The 15,821-nt window shown below is 40.0% G+C and overlaps 1 protein-coding gene across 29 annotated transcripts in view; it reads right to left on the bottom strand.

Moving 5' to 3' along the window:
- Nucleotides 1-8,140: 8,140 nt before the first annotated feature.
- Nucleotides 8,141-15,821, bottom strand: part of STK33 (serine/threonine kinase 33) — a 59,281-nt gene continuing 51,600 nt past the window's right edge. For all 29 annotated transcript variants that reach the window (XM_083710031.1, XM_083710022.1, XM_083710025.1 and 26 more), the window contains 2 exons: nt 15,424-15,507; nt 8,141-13,645 (listed from right to left, as the gene is read on the bottom strand). In XM_083710031.1, coding sequence (XP_083566157.1) covers nt 13,463-13,645; nt 15,424-15,507 — 267 coding nt within the window. In that variant the 3' untranslated portion in view covers nt 8,141-13,462. The remainder of the gene's footprint in view (nt 13,646-15,423; nt 15,508-15,821) is intronic.

Genomic DNA, 15,821 nt, shown 5'->3' with positions numbered 1-15,821 from the left:
TTGATGTGGAGACATACTGTTGGAGATGGTGAAGAGCAAATAGCATTTCCTCAGCTAAGCCAGAAAAGTGGTCGTCTTTTGCATTACTCCATTCAGCCAGCCCAAGCTTAGAACTAAAATTGCTTCAACCATTAACCAAAACCTTTGAATAATAATTGTAAAGAGTATGAGAAATATGGGTATTTGTAGAAATTAATGTGATATAGTTGCTCACACATACACACCCAATCCAGTAATTCAAAATAAGCTTCAGGAATCATTGTGCAGGAACCTCTCTAATGAAACCTTGAGAGAACACAGATAATCTTTAGTCCAACAATTCAACTTTAGAGGTTTCTTTCCCTGCTCCTTTCAGATGTTTCCCCCAAGGTGTCTTTGCTAGAGAATAACTTTATGGTTAGACAAGTTCAAACACAACTTAAAGAAAATGTGTTTCATGTAATTTTTACAAGCTGAGGTTGGCACCTTACTGTTCTACAATGTCCCTAGCAGGTGAGGAAAAAAGTGAAAGGCAGAGGCGAAGAGAAATATTTAAGCTAAGCACTGAAGCAGTAATTCACAGAAAAGTTTAATTAATCTGCTAGTCTTTTTCATGGCACCTTCATCTTTTGACCTAGCCACACTTGCTTTTTAAGCTCTTGGTCATTTTCTGGTTTCTTAAATGATTCCGATCTCCTGTTATGTTCAGTAGTATTTTTCCAACCATATTCTTTGAAAGACCTACGTCTGCTTTCCCCCATGTAACACTTGTACTAATGCCAAGCAAGTTCCTGTATCAATTATAAACCAGATGTGCCCCACTGGATCATCACATGGCTCAAAATCAGAAGAGACCTTCCTTAGCCTTTGGCCTGGTTTGCACCTCATGGTAGGCCAAACAAACTATGGTTTACTGGGTATGCAGGCTCTTGGAGAAGCTCACAGATGCTTTGTCCCTCTTCGGTCATTTCTACTTGTGTGCTACGCTGAGCTTAGAGTGCCATCTGAACTCAGGTTCCCGGTTAAGCTCTCTGCTCATGAAACATTAGCTGTAGCCAAAAGCATCAAATGAGTTAGAAAGTAGGCAAAAGAAGCAGGAAAGTTAATGCAGCAGTGGATGGGGCCACTTGCCAGTGGGCATGGCAGGTAGCTGGATGGGATTTCACACATGCACACTTATAGGGAAGACATATGGGGTGAGCAAAGAGACAACCCTCCCGCTTCCATGCACTGCCCATCACAATCACGCTATCCTTAATTTGGTGGCTGGGCAGAGCACAGTTCACATGGAGAGGCATCAGCACTGAGACAGAGGGAAATTTGGCAACAGGCGGTGGCTTGGGCACTCACACAGGTGACACTGAAGACCTTGCGGGGCTATGGCTGCCCCTATGTGACTTATATGCTTGTGGTTTGAGCCACCTCCTCAGGACTGGTTTCCTTGCATTGTAGGTATATATAAACACATAACTCCCTTAGGGTCCTTTGGAAATCCTAGCCTTTCAGTCATATAACTCCCTCCGCCCCCTCTAAAAACTCACCAGTGAAGGCACTGCATTGAAGTGTAATAAGACAGATCCAGTCCTTCCATTACACAGAGTACTCATCTCTCCATTATCAGATCTAACATCTTTTATTCTTTGAGATGAAGGATGCCCTGTGTGTTGGTGCCTTTGAATTTGATGGGATCTCTGCTCATTAAGAGCAATAAAACAGCCACTTCTTATCCATGAAATTATATTAAGTGACAGAAATACCCTTTCTTACTGATGTAAGCATATGGACTGCTGCATTTCCTCCCCATACTGTTAGCATCACCCATTAAGTGCATTAATATTGAATTAGAGGCCATAGATCACTTTCCCATTCTTAATTAGTACTTAGATTTTCCTCTAATGAAAATACTAATTGATGTGATATTAAAACGAACTTTTTTTCAGCACAGTTACAAATATTCTGAATGCAAAATAACCTAAACGAGCAAATGATTTTATAAATGAGTTGTTTCCCCAGACAGAAGCTCCACCTATTACATGGACACTCACAATATATATGTAGTTGTTGAAAACATATAATGCACTCAAACCTACCCCATTACATTTTAATACCCACTAATCAGTCGGGGTTTTAGGATGAGATAAGTGTTCAGAATAGCAGTTTTTAGGCTTAATCTTTTCAATATTTTCTTTAAAACAACACCAGAAAAGGGCAATTGGACAGTATTTACAGAGTAAAAAGGCTATCGTTTAAGGGTTGGGGAGCATCAATAGATACATCAGTCAGCAATAGAGAGAACTTTAGTCAGACTTGAACTAAGGTAGGTTCAAACTGCTGTTCAGCATCTCTCACCGAAATCAAATTCTCAAAGTTGCATTTAGGGTTAGATCACCTCACCGTGTTCACTGTCCTGAACACAACAGAGTGAAGTGTAGATAACAAATGGGGTTGATAGGTAAATGTACAATTACATTTGTCCATACCATGCTTGTACTCTGGCATATGCAACGTTATGGACCCCTCTACTGAACTTTTACTGAGGCAGACAATTACTTCAAGTCTACTCCAACTTTGGTGGAGGTTTTTAACAGCTCTTGCCCACCCCCTGGCGATTCTTGATGGATGAGGAAGCAGAACTGGAACCCTAGCATGCCTCTCACTCCACATTATACACACAGGAAAGGAAAACTCTTCTGAAAGAGCAATCGGTATGGGCCTACAGTGTACTGTATCTTTAGACAAAAACAACTGTATTGACTTATACCATCCCATAAACTAGAGTTGGCAACGTAAGTTCTGAAGGGGAGAGGACTGGCAAACCACATTAAGAGCAGAGAAGAGGGTGACAAAATAGGACTTTCCCCATTCCATATTGTCCTTAAAGGTATCTGAATCTTAATATAGGGTGATGTGCGGCCACTCAGCCCACATGGTTAATTTTTTAATATCGCAGCAGGTTCTTTATATTTTGTTTCCTATTTAAATTTTGTTCCATTTTTTAAAACATTTTAAATTATCGCTCGAGGTATTGAGCATAGAAAAAGCCAGTCAACAGTTGCTGAAAACAGAAAGTAAATTACACCGTTTGCCTGGATGCGGCTAAATTTTGGGATTGGTCCACAATTTTGTATGTAAGATATAGTAGTATTCTAATTTAAATAAAATGTGAATTGGAGTGATATCAGTAGAGCAGTGTTTTGTTTTGTTTTTCCCTTTTCTTCATTGGGAATGGCCTCAGCTCCTAAGCAGGACTGAATACAAGTTAATTAAGATTGCTGTGGAGCAGTTCCCATGAGAGATGCTCACATATGGTAAGATGCAATGTGCAATTTACTGTTTTCTGTCTTTCAGTCCCAAAATGCTACTTTCTGTTCAGAATTTGGATGGAATGATATTCCCCACCATGTTTCTAATGCAAGTCAAATTTGATATCTCTGTAATCCAAGGAACTTTGAATTCACAAATGCTAAACTGAAACAGACAAGAATAGGGCATAAAGCAATGTTAGCAAGGACATCTTTTATAAAGCACGATGAGACAATGATAAAAAGCAAGCCTTTGCTCCAGTAATTGTTTGAAGTATGTACCCCCTTAACAGAATGGAATTTGGAGGATACAGGTGGTGTGACAATACACATATATCAGTTAAGTGTTAATGGGAATTGCATCCATGATAAATGTCTGTAAGCACATGGAATAAATACAGAGATTAGAACATGCCTATAAAGGCTAGTCTATGCTCTAAGGAAGGCATGTACAACTTCCAAGAGACTGTGATCTACTCCCACTATAAAAACAAAATGGCAGTGATCTACCCATTGGATTGACCAAAGTTGTTGAGTTTTTTGAGGGGGAGTCAGAGTTGTTGATCTTTTTTGGGGGGGATCAAACGGGATCACACGATCGGCCAGGAATACCCCACGATCGACCAGTAGATCGCGATTGACCTGATGGACATGCCTACTATAAGGGAAGTGATCAGGTTTGAGAAAGGAATGGACTCTAAGGTTTCCTGCTCTGTGTTTTAATTACTCTGTGGGGATTTACAAGGCTTACATTCTTGAGATTCTATACATTTTTCTGGAAGAAGGGTACTGAGTTCTTCTCCGTCTTGGATTGAAATCCAAGTCAGAGAAAAACCCAAAGGGATGAACTCACATAATGCTCATGTTGCAATTAATGTGAGCATTACGAGTCTGTGAGGTTCATATTCCAAGTCAAGATGTATAAAGCTCAACCGCATCTCCCCAGCTAAGGGAGCACTTACATCACAGATGGGGCAGGGTGGGGGGGATAGGCAAAAAAGGAGTTAGAGCAGTACTGAATAAATGCAGGCTATCAGCTGTCAGAGGCTTGATTTAGAAAACCTATTTTTGTTGCCTGCCTGTGACTACAAAATGCAGGGGAACCATCTAGCAACTAGTAGCCCACAATGCATAAGTGTTTATCTTAGTCGGCCAGAAATTGTGCAAGTCTGGATTAAGGCTAAAAAGCAAGGTGTCACAGAGGACTCTATTCTGAAGCAATCCACCCAGACAATATCGCTGTTACTCTGAAGCACCCTTGCCTATTTATCCTCTTGATATGTTGGACATTCCTTTAGAAGTTCCTATGTAAATAACTAAAGAACTGCGCATTGCATACCTTGCTCTCCTTTCAGCATTTTTAAACATAATCACCTGCTGATGGCAAGCTTATTTTCTTATGATTAGACTGTCAAATCAAATCTTATGTCCCTGAATCATCCTATTCTGGACTGTTTAAAATGGTGCCAATTCCTGGGCTGCTGCCATCTTGATTTATACTAGGCATGCTCAGCATGCCTAGAAATGTGTGTCAAATGATAATTGAAATGCAAACCAAAGAATACAACCATAGAAATATAAGCTATAAAGATGTGCCCCTACGTTTCCAAAATCAAGACCTTGATCTGCAATATTCCATTCAGGTCAGCTTTCCATGCATTATATATGAAGGATATATACGGTAATATTAGGACTATTGGTGGTCAAAAAAAGAGGTTTAAAGACAAGGCAAATTTTTAAAAATGTAGTATAAACACCGACAACTGGAAAACACTAGCCTGCGAGCACTCCTGTTGGAGAACAGCCTTTACCAAAGGTGTCATGAAGAGACTCGAACTCAGAACGCAAGGGAGAAACGTGTTAAAAGGAAGGCAGGCTTGGCAAATCCACACCGTGATCAACTCCCACCCGGGAACCAATGTCCCCACTGTGGCAGGATGTGTGGGTCCAGAACTGGCCTCCACAGTCACTTACGGACTCATTGTTAAAACTGTGTTTATGGAAGACAATCTTACTCAACTGCAAGTGATCGCCAAAGAAGAAGAAGACGATTGGGGCTATTATCACCTCAGCCAAATTTAACTCCTATTAAGGCACAAAGCAAGCTAGAGAAACTAGGGCACTTGTCATAGTCAGCACCTTGAGCTGCTCCTAGAAATATCTCTACCTCTACCTGGAAGCCAATGGCAAACCCTGAGCAAAGGTGTCCTGGCACTGGCTTAAAGTTAGCACAGCCCACTGCAGCAGCCAAATCTGGAGGTTACAATAACAAACAAAGGACTTCTGGTGTACCAGAGACATCAATTAGGCACCTTTAAGATGTACTAACATTCACTGAAAAGGTAAGGAAGGAAAAGATTAAAGTCTTTTTGTCGCTTTGAAAAGGCTCATCCTGACCTTTCTTTACTCTAGTCATACAGAAGCCCATTTTCCCCCCATCAATCATATCAAAGAGAAGCAACCTTGTGCTACAGGGTTTGCTTTCCATCCCTCACCTGCACATCTCTTCTTTTTCTTTGATTGTGAAGAGCTATGTGCTCCTTCTTCTTTTTTCTTCAAAACAGTTCCAGTGCTGAGAACCTTCAACTACATCCCTGATGCATTCCCTACATTAGAGGGATAGGACTATAATTTAGTTTGGGACTAATTTGCTCATATCTCTTTATTATGATTAATTAGCAAACCAGATATATAAAAGAAAAGCCGCTTTAAAAAAAAAGTTATCAATGGACTCCAAGCTTAGGAGGCATTGAGGTTTTGCACACTGCTTTTCAAGTCCTTTAACAGATTACAAACAATACAGATAAGCTGTTCTATTTCATAGCATCAACATGCAAGATAAATGCTTTTCCAGCAAACATTTTCATTAAGCTTCTGTTCTATTATATAGGAGTCGGGGATATTTATTCAAAATCATTTTGCACGGCATGTGGTACTTTTTAATGGAATTTTAACAGGGAAAGGGGGAACTAGTAGAAATGTATTTTCCAAAGAGCATATTTATATCACAGATCCTGAAAGAAAGAAACCATCATGAAGGTCAATGTATATTTTAGACAGAAAAAAAGAGTAAATGGGAATTTAATAAACATGACCTTTGATAAGGTGTTCTGTCCAGTTTTTGTATCTGAGTTGTCTTCGTTCAGTGCACAGACCATGCCACACAGCAGATACAAAGTTATTGCTACAGATAGGGAAAACTTCATGTCAAATGTTTTCGAGGAACTTCTGTGCTGGGAGTCCAGTACAGCTCAAAGTCGAAACCCCAGTGACAATTCAACATTTTCTGGATAGGTAGCAACTGGACTCAACACTGCCATGCCAAAATGACTTATAATTTGGCTCAGAGACTCTTGGACACAACAGTCTAAGTACAAACCATTGATAAGGGGTATTAATTGTTTTGTCTCACTAAGTAATAAATAAATTCCTATTAAGAATGGAGATGTTGGGGGCCAATCCTTACAAAAGGAATGAGAATCCTTATTTCTTGGGGTCGGAGGCAGTGGTCGAGAGACACTTTGACATTTTGAGCATGTGACAGTTAGCTCTTATTTGTCAAAAATAAGAAACATTTCCATAACCATGGCTATTTTTGTTTTCCTAAATGGAAAACACTACAATGGGAGGAAAAATAAAAGGAAAAGAATGGAACTCCATGGAATGAGAACACGTGGGTGGTTTGCTGAATGCATACAAGCCAGGAAGCTACAATTGGTCTCAGCTTCCCAGCACATACAGTATACACAGTGGTGGCTCGTTGAGGCAGTTTGATGGAAGCGCCTAGGACTTGCCGATCGAAAGGTCGGCGGTTCGAATCCCTGTGGTGGGGTGCGCTCCCGTTGCTCGGTCCCAGCGCCTGCCAACCTAGCAGTTCGAAAGCACCTCCGGGTGCAAGTAGATAAATAGGGACCGCTTACCAGCGGGAAGGTAAACGGCGTTTCCGTGTGCAGCTCTGGCTCGCCAGATGCAGCTTTGTCACGCTGGCCACGTGACCCGGAAGTGTCTCCGGCCACGTGACCCGGAAGTGTCTCCGGACAGCGCTGGCCCCTGGCCTCTTGAGTGAGATGGGCGCACAACCCCAGAGTCTCTCAAGACTGGCCCGTACGGGCAGGGGTACCATTACCTTTACCTTTAATTCCATGCTTAGCAGTAATATAGAAGGATAAGTTACCTGATGCTCTTAGCAGAGGATGTCATAAGGCAGCAGTGGAGACCTGGGAACGGTTTTGTTCAGCACCACGCACGCACAAGCATGCAGCTGCTGAGTGGCTGGCAGTGCGCAGTATGGGCCACTGACATTATGGCCCATCAGTGCATGGATTTGATGTAAGAGTCCCATGCCTCCATTACCACCTTGCAAGGCCTTCCTCTTCCTGTCGCCATCAGTGTCCTGCAGCAGAAATACATTACCTTGTAGTAAACTGCCTTACAAACGGCTGCTGCATATAAGTTATATATGGAGGCGGCAAAACATGCATGTGCAATTGTCAGGGGATGCAATCTAGGCATAACATGCATGAAAGCTTTTTCTTAAAATAGAAGTGCTTTTTGATCAGGAAAGGGGCAACAAGAGGTAAGGCAAATATTGAGTGCTGTTCTTGCTACATAGGACTATCCTTCTTTACCAGCAAATAGATGACATCCCCTAAGACACATCTTGCTTCATTACCTGCTGGTTTGCTCTTGAGTTATTTGCTCTTTCCAAGAAACTTCTGACCATGGTGTCCAGGTTCCAAGGATTAGCTTTAAAGAATTGTAGTCAGAGACTATGGCTAACTCTCAACTTCATTTTATATAGTCTAAAAGTGTTTAATGCAGATAGATGAGACAGAAGGAGATGAGAAACAAATGCAGCCTTGAACTTCTCCTGACTGACTTTATTTTTTATTCAATGGACATACAGAGCAGAAAGGCAAGGGCACTCAGACATGGACAATTGTGAAATATATCTGGTGCCAACACAGCCAAACCTAGGTTGATATAAACAATCCCTTAGACCTTTGCAGAAACTTCCAGTAAAAATAAGGGTAGATACTATTCCATCCATCAAACATGAACATATAAATCATTAGATTTAGCTGTGGACCAGCACTTCAAACTGGAAAAAAATGTATATTTAAATTATCATTGAATGTCCTGAATTTGATGGAGCCAGTAAGGAAACTACTGTGGAAATAACTGAGCAGTAGATTTTAAACTCATATGGGCACACAGAATATTTAGATGTTATAATTTTAACAAGCTAGGCAAATCCATGGTATCATACAAATCAGTTTCAGTTAAAACAAATTGACTTATAAAATTTATTTATTAAATTTCTGTCCTGCTTTGCTTCTCAAAGGAGCCTAGGCTAGCAAACAGCAAAGTCATAGATCAAATGATAAATACAAACAACTAAAAAAAAATTAATGTAAATGTTTCAAACCTCAAAAAAAATAAACACATCTAAAAATATGCAAAGGAGTTACATGCTTTTGGAGCTGATAATTTTAAAGTTGCAAGGAAGCATTATTTGTCATCACAGTTGTCCTGAAAGTTAATAATGAGGGACACAGATACATCATGCCAGGGTGGGCATTCCACAAACAGGGAAGGGTCATCGAGAAAGCCCTGCCGTGGGTCAGTGCCAACCAGGGAGCATCCAGCAATGGCACCATCAACATAATCTCCCAGCTGATATTGAGGAAGACACTCTTTTAGGTATTTGGGCCCCAAGCCAATTAGGGCTTTGTACACAAGTACTGACTTCTTGAATTGGGCACAGTAGTTAGTTAGCGGCCAGTGCAACCACATTCTGCACTAGCTGCAGCCTCCAAACCATCTTCAAGGAGGGCCTCACATAGAGCACATTACTGTAGCCCAGGTAGTAGGTCACCAGAGCAGGGGACAGGCTATCCTGCTCCAGACATAGCTAGTGAACCAGCCTAACCTGGCCATAAGCACCCCTAGCAACAGAAACAACTTGAGACATAGAGGACGATATGGTTATCCCTGTGTTAGTAAAAGAATGGGTTAAGTAAAAGAATGATAGCCCTATAAACAGTTATATTGGTGAGAGCAAATGATGAGAGTTCACCAATAAAAGCTAGAATAGATTACTTCTTTTTCAGGAAAACCAATATTGACTTGCAGCTCTTTTGTTCTAAGACAGCTTTAATGTTTTCTACCTCATTTGCCTACCGAGGAACTCCTGATGCCTGCCACAAAACATTAATTCACTTCACTTCCTCCCAAATCCAAGGCAGTTATCGAAACCGATCCTCCTGCAATGTACATATATAATGTTGTGAACAGGTTCATGATGTCCAAAAGACACAATACCCCTCTACTCAGATGCCCATCCAGTTTTGGTAATGCTTTCTTTTTCTTCTTCTGTGAAATGAATTTTCTTCTGTATCATATGCAAGCTTATGCAGCCTTTAAAATAATGTTCTTCCCTTCTCCACAGCAATACCCCATTTCAAGAATCTTTGGGGAAAACAAAAATGCCCTCCTTTCTTATGATGCGAATCTCCCCTTCACTCCCCTGTTACTATAGGAGGTAATGTAAGTACAATGCAGAAAGAATGCCTTCTCTGAAGATTAAAGGAAAAGAAGGGAAGACATATCGTTTTCCCAGAAATATAGATCCTAGACCAGGACTGGTTAATTTTTGGCCCTCCAGATGTTGCTGTACTAAAACTCTCATCATCCCCAACCATCCCACACCCCACAGCCTCATCCATGAGAATTTTTTTCTGGTCTTTCTATCTGCATGGCTGCAATGCCCACACTCAGAATGCTATTTCTCACTTCTGAATCCTGGAATATCCCTATTGTTCTAAGTAAATCAGATCAAATTGATACCATTTGTTTGTTAAAAGCAGCTGTAACTACTTATCCAAATCCCAAGGATACAATTTAAGTGACAGGGTATGAAGGAATCTGTTAAGTATGTTACTTGCACAGAGCAAGAAAACAAGCACTGTATGAAATTTCCTCCATCTAAATTGAACGACAGCTGCTGTAACTTAAAGAAAACATTGGATAGTGCCTGTCCCTAGGATGGTAGCATGTAATACAGGAGTAGAATGTAACCCTGCAGCTCTAGTATATCAAATCACACAATATACACAACTACTCTGCATCCCTTCCAAATTATGTTTTCACCAGTACAAATATGATATGCAGATAGAGTCAAAGCAAAACAAAATTAGGAGTAATTCTTAAATCTTCTTAGAAATGACATTGAAACAACACTACTACTGTACCCTGGTGGAGCAAGAATAATGTGAACATTTCCACATATATCTTGCTGCTACTCATAAATGATAGTGTGCACCCAGCACGGAATCTAAACCATATATTAATAAAGTACAGTTTTACCTACTGATGTGATATGATACAATGTGAGGAAGCAGTACAGAATGTACCAAATTCAGTCCTGAGACATAATTTTCTCCTGACTCTGAGGAATTTCTGGGGGGAGGGGGGATTATCAACAGTCTTTTTAGCTTGGCATTTTCATGTATCTCATTTCTTTCTTGTGTAGCACTGAGCGTGGGCAGAAAGTATGCATTCTACAAAATAAATACATTTGTAAAAGCCAGCCACAGCTGTTTCACTAACTAGGTTCAATACATCTTTAGTAAAATTCTACAGTGTAACAAAGCTAATACTTGTGAAAGCTACTTGCATGGCTCACAGGCCCCCCTTTTAAAACATAAGTAGAAAGGTTCTCTGTTGTATCTCTAGATAACATGAATATTTGAAACATTCTTCAAGGTGATTGTATCTATCAAATTTTCATGTAGATAGGCTGAACAAATGAACTAGTATTGCATTTTTAAAGGATCAGACTGCTGTTGATTAAGGCCTTGTCAGATTGGGTACTTTCCTCCAGTTTTCCCAGTGGTGCAACTGACTACAAACTATACAAGCATTAGCATAGGCAAGCTGTCATTTTAATATAAAGCGCTCTAAGGTTTAGATACTTTTAAGGGGGCAAAGCTTCTTGAATATATGGTGGTGTGGTGTTAACTTTTGCATCCCTACCCCATCCTTCCTCCCATAATTTCACAGCAGCACTAAGAGACAATGACAATTCCCAAAGATACTCCATTAAGCTTCAAGGTAAATGGTGATTTGGCCCTGGATTTTCCAACTTCAAAACCAAGATACTAGCCACCATAAAAGCAGTGCACTGAAAAGGCTACCCAAAGTTTCATCATAACAAAGCAAAAGTTATGTATTTAAATAAGTACGTAAACAAGTCCTCCCAGTTGTGAGGTAACGTGACTGACATATTTTCTTTTATTTAAAATTCTATATGTCCCTGGGTCCAGGGTACAAAAGAGCAAAGGGCACAGTATATGTCAGCCCCAGTCATTAAAATTCCATTTACAATAGTCAAGGACTTATTTGAACACAAAATAGAATTGGCCTTAACGCTACATAGTCAGTTTGCAACTAAGTCAGTCCTGCGATCAGGTAGGATTGACCTGAGGCTGGCTAATGATGCCTTTGCAGCTCTAATAGAGCATGTCCTGGCATAGCCTACAAGCAATTATCTGACTAAAGGAAAATAACTGGTGCCAAGAGCTAATAGCCAACTAGATCTGGTCTTTTAGAACAAAAGGGACCTATTGCACCTTTGTCAGGAGACTCAGAAAGCTAGTTCGACTTTTTAAGATACTCTGACCATTTCATATCAAACCAGAGAGGCTGTCAGATCCAGTATCTGGGACAAGGTTTTGCTGAAAATAGCCTGAATATTATTATTTTTTGGGGGGGAGGGTGTTAATCTTTAAGACCAGCTAAATTAAGAGAAGTACTTTAATGTAAATGGTTATAACATTCATAACTTTACCAATACACATTAATAGTAAAATATTAAATTCTTCCCATGAAGTAAAGGTAAGACATCAAGATCTGAAGTAGAAAGAGGCAACCTCCTTATGACCCATGCATATTTGGGGAAAGTTTGGATGTATCCAACTATTTATCTGGACATATCGAATTATTTATCAAGTCATACAAATTAAATCCAAAATGATATTGTGAACATCTAAAATGCCATCATTGGCTTGAAAGGTCTGAGTGGCAGCGTGCCCACATTAAGTCACTTGCAGGTACCAGGAACTAGAAACCTCTGGGGAACCTGCAGCTTACATGGAACTGGGCCCTTGGCATTGCCCTGCATAATCATCTTGGGAAGGTGACAGAAGAAGAATGAAATCTGCTTCATTCACAGGCTTCACTGAAGTACCTGGTATTTCTGCATAAACCGAGGACCCACGCTTGCTTGCAATCATGGGAAGACCTACACTAAATTTTCCACTAAAGTTTGAAAAGAACCAAATGTTATATAAGCATATGGATGAGACCACTACACAAATATTTAGCCTGACAGCCTGAATAATTCACAGTGCAAAATGTGTCAAGTGTAAGCATTCAAGAATAATCTAATGAAAGAACTTTAAGCAAAAAGAGCTTTATCTTTAAAAGAAAGGAATCATATTACAAAAATATGATTCTTCTGCGGCACAATCCATCCTTTCAAAAATGAAGATTAACTGGCATGTGAAAAATATTTTTCTAAGATCTGTTTTATTTGAACACACAAGAGTTTTAGCAGCAATATGAACCTCAGCAATTTTCATAATACCTAAAAATGTTTAAAGTATGTTTTCTAAACAAACTAAAGTGCCATAAAAATATCAGAAACAAAATCCATTGACCTTGGTACACAAGTTATAATACCTACAGGGTTATAAGCACAATCTACATACATACCACCGAGCCATTTCATATTTTGGCTCCTTATTCCCCCACGCAACAAATGTTTGTGACAATACAAAGCAAATTTAGGAAAAACATAGAAAGTAGATTGAAAGAAACCAGTCGTTTGCCTGAACGATACAATAAATAAAAGACCGATTTTTACACAATTCTGTGCTCTTGCTCTGAAAGTAATACGACCAGTGGATGCCCTCCCATAGGTTAGGAATTCACACTGCTTCAGAACTTTTATCAGCACTACTGTGAAGCTAGAGCTCTCTTGATGATTATAGATCTCAGAACAACAAAAAAAGGCAAAAAGAGTTCAGGCTACATTGGTCCTTTTTATAAAGCGGCCACATTTTGGCATCGGCACTAGTTACTTTGTAAGAACTTTGTTTTGAGTTGATGGATACCCCCTAAGATTTCTTTTTCGTTTTGAGTAGGCCACTAAGGGTAGTTGATTTTTGTGAACATTTGCTTGGAGACCCATGACTCGGAGAAAAGGAAGACTTTTCGATTTCAGTTTTCTTCTCTTGGCTATCCTGCATCCGTTTCACAACTGATCCTGGAGACACCGACCCACTTCCACCACTCTGAATCTTAAAAACAAACAACACCAAAAACACAAGTTAACACAGGATACATTTGATATCACATTTATTAATGGGAGGAAGAAACAGTCATGTGATGATGACTGTTCAAATCATAGTAGAAATTTCTGATTTCTGATCAGTTATACAATGTCATTAGGAAAGGACAACTTCGTCTGGAGCTACGTTAGTTGCAATAAAGCAAATCAGATTTGACAGCATTCTTATTAATACATGGTGTTAGGAGTGGGAAAAATCCTCTTCTAACTACTCAACAGAACCATATTCTGTAAGCTAAAAACCAATAGGCCAAAAAGCTCTCAGATGCTCAAAAAGTACCAGGAAGAGCACAGCAGCAATGAGTGTCTACTAAAGGGAGGAAAAGGAAAAGAGGTAAAGGAACAGTAATAGAATGACAGAACAAGCTGCAACAGACCCTGACTTTGTATTCCATCACACTCCAGTCCCAGACAGAAGGAACTATGCAATATTGCATCACCAAAGCAGTTTGAGACTCTTAATCTCAGGGTCTTGAGTTTGAGCCCCACGTTGGACAAAAGATTCCTGCATTGCAGGGGGTTGGACTAGATGACTCTTGTGTCTCTTCCAACTCTACAATTCTATTGGGCCCATCTATTCCAACTCCCTGTTCTCACACTGACTAACCAAATGTCTATGAAAAGCCCACAAGCAGCACCAGAATGTGACAGCCCTCTCCGTATCTTTTTAAACCTCAGCAACTGGAATTCAGAAGCATACTGCCTCCAACACTGGAAGCAGAATACAACCATCATGGGTAGTAGCCACCAATAGCCCTATCCTTCATTAACTTGTCCAGTCTTTTAGAGCCATCCAAACTGATGGCTTCAACTACCTCTTCTGGGAATGAATTCCTTAGTTTAACTATGCACTGTGTGAAGAAGTACTTTCTTTTGTCTGTCCTGAACCTTCCAATGTTCAGCTTCACTGGGTGGTCTTGAGTTTTAGTATTATGAGAGAGGCAGAAAAACTCCCTACCCACCTTCTCCACACAATGCATAATTCTATTCACCTCTATCATGTCCCCCCACATACTTGCCTTTTTCCCCTGAACTAAGAAGCCCTAAATGTTGGAAACTTTGATAGCTTTATCACATCTTTGCCACGCTAGGAGACTTCCCTTCCTGATGACATCATCTATAGGACTGAAATGAACGCCATCTACTTTGCAAAGTATTTCTGTAGTGGCGAGAACTACGGCACCACAAAGACCGAAGCAAGGAAGGTTCTGAAGGCTAGCGTAATGAAAACTTCTGCACCAAGTTTACACACCAAGAACAATGAGAAAGCAGTTACCAATTAAAAAAAGACTATAAATCACACAAGTTGATATATGGAAGCTACTTAACTAAACCAACCTCTATAAATTACAAGAGAATCTGCTTAGTCAGAATCAAATCCTCTAAATGATTCAGAGCAGTTTTATTTAGCCTCTTGGTATGCTGTTGGTTAAGATGCTGGGACTGCGTGAGTCTGCCACTATGCTTGCTCCTAGACACCTAGGTATCAACCAGCATCCACTAATGGGAGCTCTACATGCAAGTGCCCCAATTCCCTATTCTTATCGTGGGACTCAGGGCATTGACATGTAGACCATCTACTTAGAGGCACATTTAAAATGTGATCCCAGCCTGCTGCAAGCACAATACCAACTGCAAAAGCATCTAAAGTACTTACATGGCAGCCAACACATAGCTGAAATGACCCTTCAGTTAAGAGAGAGCGGCCAATTTTATAAATATGCTTACGTTGGAAGCTGACTTGTTATATGAACTTTTCTTCCGCAATGTCCCATTTGGTAAAGTGTTGCTGTGGGGTTTTTTCTTATGAGTCTGAAAAAGAATACATGTTGTTCTGTAAAAAAGTAACTGTAAAAGTTCTGTAAAAAGTAACTATGATTCATAAACTTTGATTCTCCTTAACACAAACCTTGCCTTTACCAGCACTGCTCTGTGCTATTATCTAGTTCAGGGGTGGGCAACCCAGTCAGATGGACAGGGTGTAGTAGTAGTAGTAGTAGTAGTAGTAGTAGTAGTAGTAGTAGTAAAAATTATTATTATTATTATTATTATTATTATTATTATTATTATTATTATTTCAGCCTGATGGCTGCCCCGCTGTGCAAACTTCTGAGGGCTACACACCA

The sequence above is a fragment of the Podarcis gaigeae genome (genome assembly GCF_964106915.1).
Source record: "Podarcis gaigeae genome assembly, chromosome: 1".
Taxonomy (NCBI): Eukaryota; Metazoa; Chordata; class Lepidosauria; order Squamata; family Lacertidae; genus Podarcis; species Podarcis gaigeae.
Note: the sequence above shows the minus strand (reverse complement) of the source record. Positions and strands in the feature narration are given on the sequence as shown.